This window comes from Callithrix jacchus, chromosome 3 (genome assembly GCF_049354715.1).
Source record: "Callithrix jacchus isolate 240 chromosome 3, calJac240_pri, whole genome shotgun sequence".
NCBI classification, from domain to species: Eukaryota; Metazoa; Chordata; class Mammalia; order Primates; family Cebidae; genus Callithrix; species Callithrix jacchus.
Window position 1 is genome coordinate 184,053,028 of NC_133504.1, and position 15,313 is coordinate 184,068,340.

The 15,313-nt window shown below is 50.5% G+C and overlaps 1 protein-coding gene across 3 annotated transcripts in view; it reads left to right on the forward strand.

Annotated features, from left to right (window-relative positions):
* The window catches only part of SLC2A9 (solute carrier family 2 member 9), a 246,552-nt gene that overhangs the window by 26,849 nt on the left and 204,390 nt on the right, over window positions 1–15,313 (forward strand). For 2 of the 3 annotated variants that reach the window (XM_017970671.4, XM_008993600.6), the window contains exon 5: window positions 4,894–4,992. In XM_017970671.4, the coding sequence (XP_017826160.4) occupies window positions 4,894–4,992 (99 nt within the window). Of the gene's footprint in view, window positions 1–2,518; window positions 2,737–4,893; window positions 4,993–15,313 lie in introns of those variants that run through there. The other variant, XM_054253479.2, reaches the window with a different exon arrangement.

Consider the following 15,313-nt stretch of genomic DNA (forward strand, 5'->3'; position numbering starts at 1 on the left):
TCATTTAATCTTATTACCTCTTCAAAAACCCTATCTCTAAATACAGCCACACTGTAAGCTACTGCAGGTGAGGACTTCAACATGTCAGCGAATCTGGGGGAACCCAGTCAGCCCACTGAGATGCACACCGTCCCTGCCTGCAGTGAGCTCCTGTGCAGAGGGGAAGGCACATGTGAGCAGAAGCACGTAGAGCACTGAGGCAGTGTGAGGTCAGGGAGGCTGCTGGGAGGAGGTGGCAAGGCAGCTGAGTGCTGAAGGGTGAGCACAGTTCAGGGGAGTCAGAAGGGAGGGCCTGAGCAAGGCCAGGAGAACCTGAATGAGTAGGAGCTCCATAAAGACAGGCAAGTGATGAGTGACTGAAGGAACCAGTGAGTGTCAGAGCAGGTGGAACGTGCCCCAGCCCAGAACACATGGGGATGTTTGTCTTATGACTTCGTCTATGATAGGAGTTGCTTCCTTTGTAGTTGCCTGGAGCTTGGGGCTGCTGGCAGTGTGGAATGGGAAACTGGCCCTGGCTTTGGAGGCGGGCTCCTCTCTGCTCCCCCTGAACTTCAGCTGTTGCCCCGAAATGTAGGTCTGATAGCTCCTCTGAGGACTGGACGATATCATGAATGTGAATGCACTTGGGAAAGCCCTGTGCATGTGTAACATGAGCTGAAGGTGAGGCAGGCGCTTTGGCTACCGGGAGCCCTGGTTAGCTGCCATCTGTGTTTGGGAGAGACCCATCCTCCCTCTTACTTTCTGTCCAGCTGTAGTTACATATTTGCATTGATCACCTAATTTCTGGCACCTTTTGAGTTTTCAATCCCAACAGAGAACTAACTATAAAACAATTTTTAATGAGATGAGGGGTCACCTGATCCAATCTGAGCTTTAGCAAAAGCTGGTAAGGTCCCAGCTGTTACAGATGAGGAAACAGGGAGGGTACAGAGAAGGTAGTCAGAGCAATGGGATGATGAGGAGGAAATGAGATGATGAAAATGCAGTCCCCATCAGGATGGCACAGGGGCAGAGGGGCCCTCCATGCACAGGGATGGGGCTGTCCCTGCCCCTCCTCTGCCCACCTTCTGCACTTCGGGCACCAAACATGCCCCACTGACAGTGTCACTCCCCCACACAGCAGGCATCTGTGCCTGCGGGCCCTGGCTCCTTGACCTCTCACCCCACATCCTTCTCAGTCTGCTCAGAAGCCGCCTCTTCCAGGGAATTTCTGAGATCCAGCTGAGATTGGTGCGATGCCTCCTCCATGCTGTCCTGAGAAATCCTCCACTGTTTCAGGTCATGTTATAATCGAGGATTTGCACATCAGAATGCCACTCTAGGCCCACCACTCAGTGAGGAAACCAGGCTGCATGGCTGAAATCCAGTTCAAGTAATAGCCACTTCTCAGGGGCATGCCTGACTCATCAATATGCAGAAGGACAAGTAAACTGAATGACAGATGCACTCAGTACACCCCAGCCTAACTCCTGAGGGGTGGTTTTCCTTTTGGGAAGTCTTGGTTCCCCACTTGGTTTGAGCGGCCACATTTCCACCACTGTGCACATCCAGGCTGGATGCTTCCACGTGCACTTCACATTCTAGGTTCCTGGCATGTCTGCCATACTCCACACCTTTTATTTTAGTGTGTGCTTTTTACTAAACCTACTTTGCTGGCTTTTCAGTCTCTCTTTTGTGGACTGAACCCTACCTTGCCTCCTGGGCATCCTACATTCACCAAGCCTGCCCCTGGCTCCGGCCCAGCCTCTGCTCTGCTCTGATTCTGGGAGCAAACTGTCCTAGCCAAAATTGAAGGTGCTTCTCTGATATCTGAGGCAGCATGGCCATGCAATGAATTGGTTCTCACAACGCCCTGGTGCCTTCTCAGTGTGGTCCTTAAGCCAGCCTGGGGCTGGCACACAGCACGTGTTCCCTCAGACAATGGTGAATGAGCAGGAGAGAGTAATGAGACCAAGAGGCGAATTCTTTTTCTTGCAAACCCACAGCCCTTGCCTTTGTTCTAGACTGCGAGATAGATAGCCCGCGCTCATTTCCAGCATGCTGCTTGGGGCTGAGTGTTTTCTATCTGAGCTTCCGAATAATTCTGCAGGACAGTCAGAGTGGGGTCAATCTTCCATTTTACAGTGGTAGAAGTGGCAGCTCAGAGAACAAAGTGACCTACCTGAGGACACATGGTTAAAAAGTGGAGGAGTCAGGGGCAAAGCCCTACCCAGACTTCTGAGTCAAAGTCAGCCACCTCCCCATTCTGTCCCAAGCGTTAGGGAGGTAACCTAGGATAAGGGCAGTCACCCTGCTCCAGGACTTAAGAGAGAAAAATAAAAAGATGCTGAGAAAAAAAATCCGCCCCCTGGTGGTGATCCAGGAGAGGACAGATTTCCCCTTTTGGACTCTTTCGTTGCTGTAATAACTTAGGAGCAGGGAAAAAAAAATGTTGCCCCATTTCCTGTTCAGGCATGATCAAATTGCCACACTTCCTGTCGGAAACTCCCGCCCTTCTTCCTGTGGACTCTGCCTCCTTATTCACGGAGATGCCTTGGCAGAGTCCGGGGTCCCTGGGCTGAGCTATCAGCTGGGTCACCAAGACCCGTGCCAAGTAAACAAAATATGAATTCCAAGGAACTGGGCCTAGTTTCCCTCACAGACGACACCAGCCATGCTGGGCCTCCAGGGCCAGGGAGGGCGCTGCCAGAGTGTGACTACCTGAGGAGCGGGGTGCGAGGTGGGAGGAGAAGAAAGGTAAATACGGACACCGGCTCTGCGTGGCTGGAGGGCTAGGGGAGGGCAGGCGGGGGTGGCAGCCGTGTGACAGCACTCGACCCCAGCCTGGCAGCATGTGGCTGGGAGGTCTGGGGCTTTGAGGCAGGGAGGGCCCATTTTGAGTGGCACTTCCCCAGCTGTGTGACTTTGGCATACGCTCTCCAAGCCCAGCTGACTGGGTCGACAGTGTCTCTGGTAGGCTGGCTCTGTACATGAAATGAGGCCATGGTAGAAGACTGCCGTGTCCCAAACCTGTGCGGTGGTGTCCCGCTTCTTACCCTCCCCAGGGCACGGCACAGGCAGTGGCACCATGGTCAACAGGCACACTCTGCCCCTGAGTGAGTGGGGAGCAGGTGGAGGGCACAGGCGGGCCACAGGGGCAGGGGGCTCCGGGAAGCACAGCTGAGGCAGTAGGAGACGCCCCCCACCTGCCCTTCACCAGCCTCTGGCAGGGTCACTTCACACCAGGTGCACCCCAATGGGGTGCAGATGAGGGAGGAGTCTGTGTTCTCTAAGGTCATCAGGGCTGGGAGCAAAAAAGGCACAGAAACAATGCCCAGTGCAGCCCAGGCACTCAGAAGAAGTGGAATCTGTGCCGAGACTCAGAGGACGGGTTTAAAGAGAAAGGGTGATGGAGAACAGGTGTTTTGTCTGAAATGTGATTCTGTTCTATCGAGGATCCCCATTCAGCTCAAGCTCCTCTTACAGCAGAAAAATATTCTGGTCCCACATTTCACTTGGCAGCACCCATCCCCAAGGCTTACAAACACTCCCTCTCACCCCTCTATGTGATCAGCAGCCTCTACCAAGCACCTCCTCTGCAGCAGGCTTCTCAACAACATATGTGTCCAATGCTGCTATTGAGATCCCATTTCACAGGCTGGCAAGCTGAGCCTCAGAAAAGCAAGTCACTTGCTCAGGCTCCTATAGCTGAGTGGTGGGGCCGTTCCTGGAGGTAAAGCTGATATCACTTGACTCAAAGCCCCAACGCTCTATCTCATGGCTGGTGGCACTAGAGGAGACACATGAGATGGGCAGAGCAGGGAACTTGCTATCAGAGATCCGTGTTCCCTTGCAGATGGGATTTGACTGATTCGGGTGGACCCATCTGTCTTGTTCACTGCTGCATTCCCACAGCTTTGTCAGGGCCTGGCCTCTGCAAAACAGACACACACTCACAAATTTGTCAAATGATGGCAAAGAAAGTGCCTTCCGGAGCACCTGGTCCCGTCTACTTGGCCCATATTCCCTGCCTGGCTGAGGATGGCTGTCCCTCCTGCCCTGGCTCATGCCAGCTGGTCAGCCTCTGCCAGAGGCTCAGGGGTTTCTGTCCTGTGGCCCTGTTCTGGTGGTGGCCATCCTTAGATGGGCAGGACAACGCCAGGGCCAACGCCCTGTTCTCTGTGCCAAACCTTGCATATGTTTGCAGGTCCTTGTCCCCAGGCTTGGACCAGCCCCTGTAGGTTGATGCCTCAGCCTGGAATTATGTGCATGTGCGCACATCTGTGTGGCGGTCGGCAGACTCAGGACCCTGGACACTGCACTCAGGTGATGAGTCAGCAGGGGACAGGAGGTGCAGTGCAGTGGTGACTACAGGGGCACTGCAGCCAGGCCACCTGGACTCCAGTCCCCAACCCAGATAGCACCGGCTACGGTTTCAGGCCCCTCTTTCCTCGTCTGTAATACAGGAGAAAACAGCACTGATCTAGGGACTCAGGCAGTGCGCAGAAAGTGCTTAGACTCGCTCCTGGCTGACAGCGTTTGGAGTCTGGCTTTGCTTTTTTCTGTCCGGGTCAGACTCACCAAATTCAGCTAAAAGGATCCTATGCAACTGCTCAGACGACCTGCTGAAAACGTTAGGTCTGCGTTTCGGGGATCCTCACGGAACCTGGGAGGAAGGCAAGAGCTTGGCCGCTGGACCCGAGGGCGCCCGGCCTGCGCAGGCGGACCTGAACGAGAGCCCTGCCCGCAGGTCCCCAACTAGCGTCCCTTCCCTCCGTCTCTAACCTGGCCAAGGACAATGACTTCTCCCCGGGAAAGCCTGCCCCAGCTGAGGAGGGGAGGCCTTCCTAGGCCGTCCCTCTGCCCTGGCTGCCCGCCCAGTGCCGGCTCTGACGCGCCTTCCTCTTCCCCCAGGACTGGACCTGCTCGCTCCTCGTGGCCTCTCTCACCGGCGCCTTCGGCTCCTCCTTCCTCTACGGCTACAACCTGTCGGTGGTGAACGCCCCCACCCCGGTGAGTGCGCGGCAAGCCCGGAAGAGGGCGCTGCGACCCCGCGGAAACCTTCGGGTGCGCACGGGCCCTGGGCTCCAGCGCCCCCTCCTGCAGCGCTCACGGCGCGGGACACCGCGGGGACAGAGACCAGCCCCCGCTCGGGGGAGAGGGGAGACACAGAAACAGTGTTGACACGGGGACCGGGGGCGCGGGGGGATGCCAGTTCTTGCGGCTGGAGGATGGGTGTCCTGGGAGAACGTTGGGAGACCAGATGAAGGGAGTTTCGGAAGTCCCGGGGGATCCTCTGGCCCCTAATGTCAGGGAAAGGAGCAGGAGGGGCCTTATGCATGGCAACTGGGACATTTTCTTGATTTGTTTTGTTGTTGTTGTTGATATTTATTTATCTATCTATCTTTGAGACGGAGTCTTACTCTGTCACCAGGCTGGAGTGAAGTGAAGTGAAGTGGCAAGATCTCAGCCGATTGCAACCTCCACCTCCTGGGTTCAAATGATTCTCCTGCCTCAGCTTCTCCAGTAACTGGGATTACAGCCGCCTGTCACCCTGCCCGGCTGATTTTTGTATTTTTAGGATAGATGGGGTTTCGCCATGTTGGCCAGGCTGGTCTGGAACTCCTGACCACAAGCGATCTGCCCCCCTTGGCCTCCAAAAGTGCTGGGATTATAGGCTTGAGACACTGTGCCTGGCCTGTTTTTGTTGACTTTAAATTACAACCAGAGGCCACTTGCGTGTCTGCTGGATAAGACCCATTTTCGGCTTTTGTTTCACTCTGAAGTAAGATCCAGGTGCAATTCCCCCAGGCCCTCTTCACGGTGTGCCTCTGGTTTGCAGTTAAAGGTTGGGTCCCACCTACCTGGGCTGTAAGGTTTAGGTGCCATCCCATAGGTACTGGCTTTGGCTTTGACCTACCACCACCCACGGGTAAGGCAGGACGGAGGTGTGAGGGAAGCTTTCCTGCAAGAAGTGATGCCTGACCAAGTTTTGGTGGTGGAGTGATAGATGGAAGCCTGGGATGTAGGACGCATCCGGGGAAATGTGGGGAGCTCCAGGTTCTTGGAGCACAGGCTGTTTTGGGGACGGACAGGAATCAGACCAAGGACAGCCCTGGGTGCCTTCCAGGCTTTTCTTGCTTGGGAGTCCAGCATCCTTGTGTATAAAACGCAGGGGAAGCCTGGGACAGTGAGTCTCAAAGGTTCCCAGGAGCCCTGGGATTTTGCAGAGGTGCCTCAGGGATCTAAGCACTATTTGTGCAGGTCAGTTCTGTTCTATTTTTTTTTTTTTAATTGTACTTTAAGTTCTGGGGTACATGTGCAGATCTTGCAGGATTGTTGCATAGGTGCACACATGCCATGGTCTGTCTCCATCCCCCTGTCACCTACATCAGTCATTTCTCCCAATGTTACACCTCTCCAACTTCCCCACCCCCCGCTGTTCCTCCCCCAGCCCGCTAGCCCCCAGTAGACCCCAGCATGTGATGCTCCCCTCCCTGTGTCCCTGTGTTCTCATTGTTCATCACCCGCCTATAAGTGAGAACATGTGGTGTTTGGTTTTCTGTTCTTGTGTCAGTTTGCTGAGAATGATGGTTTCCAGATTCATCCATGTCCCTACAAAGGACATGAACTCATCCTTTTTTATGGCTGCATAGAATTCCATGGTGTATATGTGCTACATTTTCTTTGTCCAGTCTATCATTGATGGGCATTTGGGTTATTTCCAGGTCTTTGCTATTGTAAACAGTGCCACAATGAACATACGTGTTCATGTGTCTTTATGATACAACAATTTATAATCCTTTGGATATATACCCAGTAATGGGATTGCTGGGTCAAATGGTATATCTAGATCCTTGAGGAATTGCCACACTGTCTTCCACAATGGTTGAACTAATTTATGCCAACAGTGTAAAAGTGTTCCTATTTCTCCACATCCTCTCCAGCATCTGTTGTCTCCAGATTTTTTAATGATCACCATTCTAACTGGTGTGAGATGGTATCTCAATGTGGTTTTGATTTGCATTTCTCTGATGATCAGCAGTTTTTCATATGTTTGTTGGCCTCATAAATGTCTTCTTTTGAAAAATGTCTGTTCATATCTTTTGCCCACTTTTGAATCAGTTTGTTTTTTTTTTTGTTGTAAATCTGCTTTAGTTTTTTTTATAGATTCTGGATATTAGCCCTTTGTCAGATGGGTAGATTGCAAAAATTTTTTCCCATTCTGTTGGTTGCCAGTTCACTCTAATGATTGTTTCTTTTGCTGTGCTGAAACTCTTAAGTTTAATTAGATCCCATTTGTTTATTTTGGCTTTTGTTGCCATTGCTTTTGGTGTTTTAGTCATGAAGTCCTTGCCTATGCCTATGTCCTGAATGGTATTGCCTAGGTAATCTTCTAGGGTTTTTATGGTGTTATGTCTTATGTTTAAATCTAAAATCAACATCTGGAGTTGATTTTAGAGTAAAGTGTGAGGAATGGGTCCAGTTTCAACTTTCTGCACATGGCTAGCCAGGTTTCCTTACACCATTTATTAAACAAGGAATCCTTTCCCCATTGCTTGTTTTTGTCAGGTTTGTCAAAGATCAGTTGGTTTTAGGTGTGTGGCGTTACTTCCAAGGCCTCTGTTCTTTTCCATTGGTTTATATCTCTGTTTTGATACCAGTACCATGCTGTTTTGATTACTGTAGCCTTGTAGTATAGTTTGAAGTCAGGTAGGCTGATGCCTCCAGCTTTGTTCTTTTTGCTTAGGATTGTGTTGGCTATTGGGCTCTCTTTTGGTTCCATATGAAGTTTAAAGTGGTTTTTTCCAGTTCTGTGAAAAAGGTCAATGGTAGCTTGATGAAGATAGCATTGAATCTATAAATTACTTTGGGTCAGTATGACCATTTTCACGATATTGATTCTTTCTAACCATAAGCATGGACTGTTTTTTCATCTGTTTGTGTCCTCTCTTATTTCCTTGAGCAGTGGTTTGTAGTTCTCCTTGAAGAGGTACTTCACATCCTTTGCTAGCTGTATTCCTAGGTACTTTATTCTCTTTGTAGCAATTGTGAATGGGAGTTCTGTTTTTAAAAAACGCTGTTAATTCTTTGACACTTTTGAGTTCTGTTGCTAAAAACAGTTTGAAAACAGGGGGCTAGATGGCTTCCAGAGGCACTAGCAGCAGTCAGTGATCTTTTGTCATTGTGATGTCATCCCAAGATGGGGATCTGGATTGTCCATATTTAGTTTAGAAGGAGGACTGGAAATTTGGACTCTCGTTTCATCTTGAAAGTTCATCAAAACATCCAGCAGAGAGCGGGGAGAACCTTTGCACTCACGGCTTGTGGAGCAGAGATATGAGAAATTTACACCTGGCATAGAATGATATGGGTTCAAGCAGGGATCGTGAACATGAGGAAGGAGCAAGCCCGTTGCTCACTCATTCATTCAGCAAGCATTGTTAAGAGTCTATAATGTGTCCAGCTCCAGGGATCAGGGATGGCAACCTGGAGGAAGTGGTATTTGAGCTGAGCCTTGAGGGATGTGTAGGATTTCCACAGGTGTCAGAGGGAGGTGGGGAGCTGAAGCACACACACCAAGGCCTGGCTGGGCCCACATGGTAGCATATTAGGAAGTTAGTAGAGTGTGATGTGCCAGTGCCTGGGGGAATGGGAGCTGGGGTCTTCAGCAATGGACATTTATTTTCCCATCTTTCTGCAACCTGGAAATCCAAAATCAAAGTGCCAGTGGATTTGCTGTCTGGTGTACCTTCCTTCTGCAGATGGCCTCTTTCTCACTGTCTGTACATGGCAGAGAGGAAGAGTTCAAGGGAGCAATACACTCATCCCACCATGAGGCCGCCCCCATGACCTCCGCTAACGCCAGTAACCTCCCACAGGCCTCATCTCCAAATACCATCACTTCAGGGGTTAGGGCTTCAACATGCCCTATCATTGCAACAAAAATCATGCAACATTTTTGGAGGGGACACAATTCAGTTCAAGGTAGCTAATTCTTGATATGACCTTCATTTCATGAACAAGGAAACAGAGGCTCAGCGTTTAAGCAGCTTGCCCAGGATCACACAGCCGGGAGGTAACAGAGGTGGAGTCCAAACCCAGGTCTTTCTAAACTCAAGACCCATGCAGTGCCCTCTGCCCCTCTTTCCTTCCCTGACCACTATTGGCAGGTGGCAAAAGTCCAGCCATGAGGGAGTGTGGCTTGATCAACAAAGGCAAAGAGGAACAAGGGGAGATGAGAGGAGCCACAGCCAGCCCAGGGCTGCCTGCCTGCCCATCTGCCAACCAAAGGCAATGCAAGGCTTCCCTACAACAACCCTAGGGCCTCAAGAACAAGGTGGATGCTGCTGCGATGTGTTACAAGTAGGAAGCTGTGATTGTCTGAATCCTGTTCTGACCCCTCCCTCCCTCAGGTGCTCGCAGAGCAATCCTCTTAAAGGACCGGATCCAACGGAGAAAACAAAGACAGCTGTATTACTAGCTAGAACAACTCCCCAAACTCTTCCCTTCCCTATGGGGTTTCGGGTCATGTAGCCTCTTCTCTGCTCTGCCTAAAGGTCCTGATGTTTCGTGTTTACTCGTGTCGCCTTGTGAGAAGAGGGGCAGCTGTTCAGGCGATACTTCAGCGCCCTTCCCTGGGTGTTGCCCTTGTTGTGTCATGTGGTTAGGGGCTGGGGTAGAAAGATGAAAAGGACACACGTCCGTGTCCTCCAGGTGCCCCCAGACCAGCAGGAGTGACAGATGCTCAACAGATAATCAGCAGACAGTGAGGCAGGCTGCATGGAGCCCCAGGACAGCTAAAGGTTTATTCTACCTGGGGAGGCCAGCGGGGCCTCACTGGGCTTGAAAGAGAGAGCTCAAGGCTTTCTGGGAACAGTGGAGACCTAAGGGTAGCTGGATGTGGGGTCCAAGGGAGTGGGGAGGTAGAGGCCGGAAAGGTTGCAGAGGCCAGGCCAGGAGCACGATCAAGGACCACACGGGCTATGAGCAGCCTGAGGGCCAAGGTTCTCCTTGGGAGGTCCTCCCACATACACGCCTCTGCAGAGTGCTGGCGTGGAGCCCCTTGTGAGGTCGCTGTGACATGAAAGGAGACGCGATGCTGCAGGAGCTCAGCCCAGCGTCCAGCGATCACCTCGAGTTCTCTCTTCCCCTTCAGTGGGTGTGGGGATGGGTGAGTGAGGTAGCCCCAGGACCAGGGAGACCAGGAACAGAGTAAAGACTCTAAGGAATGGGATCTCATGCAGGCTGGAAGGACCCAAGCCTGTGGGGGGTGTTGGGGTGCGGGAGCCGGCTTCACCTGGTGTGCTGGGTTCTCAAAAGGAGGAGAAACCCTGGAACGGAAGAGGTGCAGACACTAGTGCTGGTCTGGAGTGGGTGGGGGTGTCTGCTCACAGAGATGACGAACAAAGCCTGCCTCCAGGGGGCGGTGCGTGGATGCTGCCCCATGGGAGGGGGCACTGGCTTTAGCACTGGCCAGGGTCTCAAGGCCCCGGCCCAGCCAGCCTCACCTCTCCAGCTGTTGGATAACTGGGGGCCCAGGTGATGGGGCACAGACTCCAGGCCGTGGGCGTTTACCTTCAGGGAAGCAGCTTTCACCATTAGAACAATCCATGCAGTAGCTGCCATCGGTCCTGCAGCCACACGGACTCAACCTTAAAAAAGCTTGGTGCTCCTCTGTCCTCAGGTATTTGGAAACTTTCTGAAATGCTGAAAACAAAAACAACTCACCTCTGGGCACCAGCTCTGCACTTGGCCCAGGTCAGGATTGTGCACACATTGGATCCTTGTTACAATATGCAAGGGAGCCATCACTAACCCCCTTTTAAAGGTGAGGAAACTGAGGCTGAGGGAAGTCAATGCATCCAAGGTCCAATGGTGGGATAATTCCTAAAAATTCTCACTGGCCTCTCCTCAACACAGTCATCTGGACGTGCGTTCTGGCCACCACACTTTCCAAGAATCCCAGCATCTGACTACATTTCACCCCCCATGTGGAAGAGAACACCGAGACTCGTGCATCCACAGGGTCCTTGGCCAGCTTGGTGGATGGGATGTGAACAGAGGTGCTGCTAGGCCATGTGAGGCCTGGCTCCCGGCAGCATCCTGCAGGATCTTCAGTTCTTTCTTCCCCAGATGGCAGAGAACTGTTAAACACTGACTGGAGTTTGCATGAACTGGCAAGAGGTTTTACTGTCCTTAGCTGTTGAAACTCAGGGTTATCTGTGCTGTGGTGGTGAACTGATCGCCACGATCCATACTCCAGGAGATGCCCCTGTTCATTCTCCGGACTAAACCCTAACTAGCTTCTCTGTTACCGTTCTGGTTCCTACAGTTGATTCTCCACCCAAAGGCCAAAGGGATGCTTGACAAACGAAGGAAGATTATATTGTCCCTCTGCTCAAAACCCACCATACCTCGAAAGCAAGCCAGACTGTGGTGACCTGCAGGGTACCTGGTGCCTTGCAACTGTGCCGTCATCATCATCAGCACTTTCCCCCTCACTCTCTCCTTGCCATTTACACGACCTTCTCTCTGATTGCTGCCCCTCAAACCCACGGTACACTGGAACCACAGGGCCTTTGCACGTGCTGCTCCTGCTCCTGCTGGCTGCAGTGCTCTTCTCCTAGTTTTCCTGTGTCCTCTCCTTTGATTACTTCTGGCCTCTGCTCAGATGTCCCCTCCTCAGAGATATCTTCCCTAACCAGCCTATCCAAAATGGCGCCCCTCCATCATGCTTTAGCCCTCACCGAATTTATTTCTCCTCATGCTATTTAACACTGAGATACGATATGTTCCTTTACTTCTTGTCCGTCCTTCCCTTCACTGTAGTAGGATCCTTGCTTCTGCAGTGCCAGCACCTAGAACAATGTCTGACACATTGTAAGCATTTATAAAAAACATTTGCTAAATGAGCAAATGGATGCAGCTAAATTTAAAGTGAACCCAAGGCAAGTCCTTAGGTCTCTTCACTCTCAAACAAATTGCCAGCTGTGAGTCTGTCCTATGTAAAAATTCCAGGGCCACCTCTACCCTGTTCACAGGTGGGGACTTGGACCCAGGTCTGATCTAATTCCCGAGTATTCCTTCTTTCTGTTCCACTAGGCTGATCTGCTGCATTCTGTGAATCAGCAAATGTTCCGCGAAGGTCCAGCAAATATCCTGTGAAGGTCCAGATAGGTGTGGGTTTTGCTTTTTTAGCCACATTGTCTCCATTGCAACTACTGACCTCTCCAAGGTAGAGGTAAAGCAGGTATAGATGATATGTAAATGACTGGGTAGGTGTATGTGCCAATAAAATTTTACTTACAAAACGGATGGTGATCTAAGATTTGACTTGCTGGCCAATTGTTGGTTAACCCCTGTGCTAGACGTTTTAGGAAAGGGAGGAGGCTCCTGTAGATTCCTTGTGCCATTAGTACCTCTGGGCAGAAGGCTGGCTGGCTGAAGTTAATCCACAGCCTATGCTGCATTAGCATCTAAATGGGAGGTCAGTCTTCCTGAAGACATACGTTTTCTAATCTCCTTTCTTTTGTTCATGTACTGCTGATTAGGCTTTGTCCTTTCTGTTTCTAATTGGCGTAGTTGTAACTTTCTGTCTGTCCATCTACCTACCTACCTGTCTGTCTGAAACATCCTGAAGTTATTATAAAAGACTGCCAAATTCAGGGCTAATCTGCATGCCAGGCAAATGTAGCATGATCATTGCCTGAGTTTTCAGTCAGTCATGCATGCAAGCGTGCTAATCTGAAACTTTGCAAATGGCTTCAGATTTATGCCATTGTAACCCTTGACCTTCAGTAGCAGAATGTTGCGTGCCTGGAACCTGCTTCATTGTGCTGCTAGAATCATCTGGGATGCTTTCCAGAGGTGTGCTAAAATACCTCCTGGTACCTGTGAGCACCCAGTGTCTAGAATCCACCTGAGAGGTTACTGAGGGCTGAATGGAGACCCACAGGCTGGAGTGGGGCGTTCTGAGCCCCAAGGGTCATTCTCTCGGGACTGAAATGGGCAGACAGGGCTGATACGGGCCTGGGTGGGATGATGGTGCCTGGGCAAAGCATGAGTCAAAGCTCCTCTTGCTCATGGGTGTTGTCCACACAGCCTACAGGAATATTCTGGAAGCAGTGGTCTAAAGAAATGCAAGGTCTGTGGCAGGGTAGACAATATGGAGCCCAGACTTCATCCAAAAGGGCCCGACTGGGACAAATATGAAGCCAGTGGGTGTGGGGTTCAAGAGCTGATCCATGGAGGCAGCGGACCTGGGTGGATTCCTGACCCGGGACTCGCGTAATTCCCTCGGCTGTAGGAGGAACCCACGCTGCAATGAGCCTGAGAGGACAGCCAGCCTAGGCAGAATGACCACTTGGGGTGGACAGTAAGAAAACTCACCAAGAAGAAAGGACCAGAGTTGAGATAATGAGTGTGTTGAATAAGAGGGGAATAGAAATGAGACGGCAAACAGGGAATGCAGTGGTTGGGGGAACAGAAGCGGTGGTGGGAGGGACAGTTAAGGGCTAATCACAAGGATAGAGAGTGAACTTGGCACCTGTTTGTACAGTTCCTGGCCTGTGGCTTAGGGGAAGTGCTTGGAGACTTAGCAACAGTATAGCAATGAGGATTGTACAGATCAAAGTGTCTTCCCAAACCATACTTCATTTGTTTCCCTGGAGTCTATGAAAGCACCTCGCACAAAGCTTTGCCATGACTCCCTATGCTAACTAGCCAGTTAGACCACACTTCACAAGAGCACAGTCTTACACGAGACTGCCCTCACTTCAGACACCAGCCACAGGCTCAGGGGTTCCCAGGGTTACCACACTTCTGAAAATATGGTAACACATTTGGGGGTTCTCACTACCCCTTCTGATTTGATAATTTGCTCAAATGACTCACAGAACTCAGGAAGTGTTATGCTTAGAATTACAGCTTTATTAGAGCAAGAAGTATACAAATCAGAATAAGCCACAAGAAGAGATCACAGGGCAAGGTCTGTGAGGATTCCAGCTCTAGTGTTCTCTCCCCACCCACAGAGTGTTGTCTATCAGGGAAGCTCACCCAAGCTTCATTCTGAGTTTTTACTGAGATTTCATCATGTAGGTGTGATTGAACAAGTCATTGGCCATAAGGTGGAACTCAGTCTTTGGTCCCCCTCTTCTCCCTGGAGGTAGGGTTGATGTCACTCAGCTCAAAGCCCCAACCCTCTATCCCAAGGCTGGTCCTCCTGGCATGGCCAACCGCCATCCTGAGTTATCTCGTTAACATACAGTATCAAGGGGGTTCTAAGAGATCCACCATGAAATACTCAAAAATCCCCAGAGTTCACAGGCTACATCCCAAGAACTAGGGACAAAGGGCAGCCAAACTTTAGTATACAATCATCCACTATATATATAAGAGGTACATTACACAAATGCATACTCTAAACATAAAATGCTCAAAAAATGTTTGTTGAATGAATTATTGAATGAGGGAAGGAGTGAGAAAGACTGAATGAGAATTTAACTTTAGGAGTCTAACTCATTGGCTCCACACCAACCAGTATAAATTAGGACTTATTTGATACAACACTGGCAGTCACACAAATGGTACTGAATGGTTTTAGAAGAAATTACTCACCTTTCCAGTGGTTTTTGAGTTGGCAATGTTTTGGCTTCTTGGGAGGGGAGACACAGACCCTCATCCCCCAGGGTGTTAGTATTTAAGCCCAGGGTTTCTGTAGAGAAATTAACTTGACTTCCCATAAATTTCCCAGCATAAATGGTATATTCTATTATTTTCCCCTCTCTGATCCTTCCCTAAGGGCAGATAAACAAATAGTAATAAAAAGCAAAATCAACATTTCTCTCTATAAGGGTAGAGCTGCCCAATTAGCCTCAGATGTTAGAAGCTGATCAAAGAAGAATTCAGGTGAACCAACAGAGAGCGAACCCAAAAGCAAGTTCTGGCGCTTTCAATTAATCCCACCCCACAATGCCATTTTAGCAGGCTGCTCTGGGAACCCCAGCACTCTTAGTGAAAGAAGCATGACCCATGGCAGGTGCCTCTGGTGTGGCCTGAGACCCATTCTCGAGGAAACCAGGAGGGAATGATGAGCACAGATTGTTTCAAATGACATAAATAAGTTCTGCTTTGGGTGAGGGGGAGGCATAGCAGGGCTCAACACTTTGGAGGAAGAGGGCTGAGATTACAGGAGGACCCAGTGCATTTTTTCACTGCAGAAACAATGGGCTGTAGTGTCTGTGAAATGGGTAGCTTTGAATTCCAGAGTCTCATCCCCTCACCCCCTGCTTTTTTCACTTTTTCCTCTTACTTTCGTCTCACTTTGTCTCAG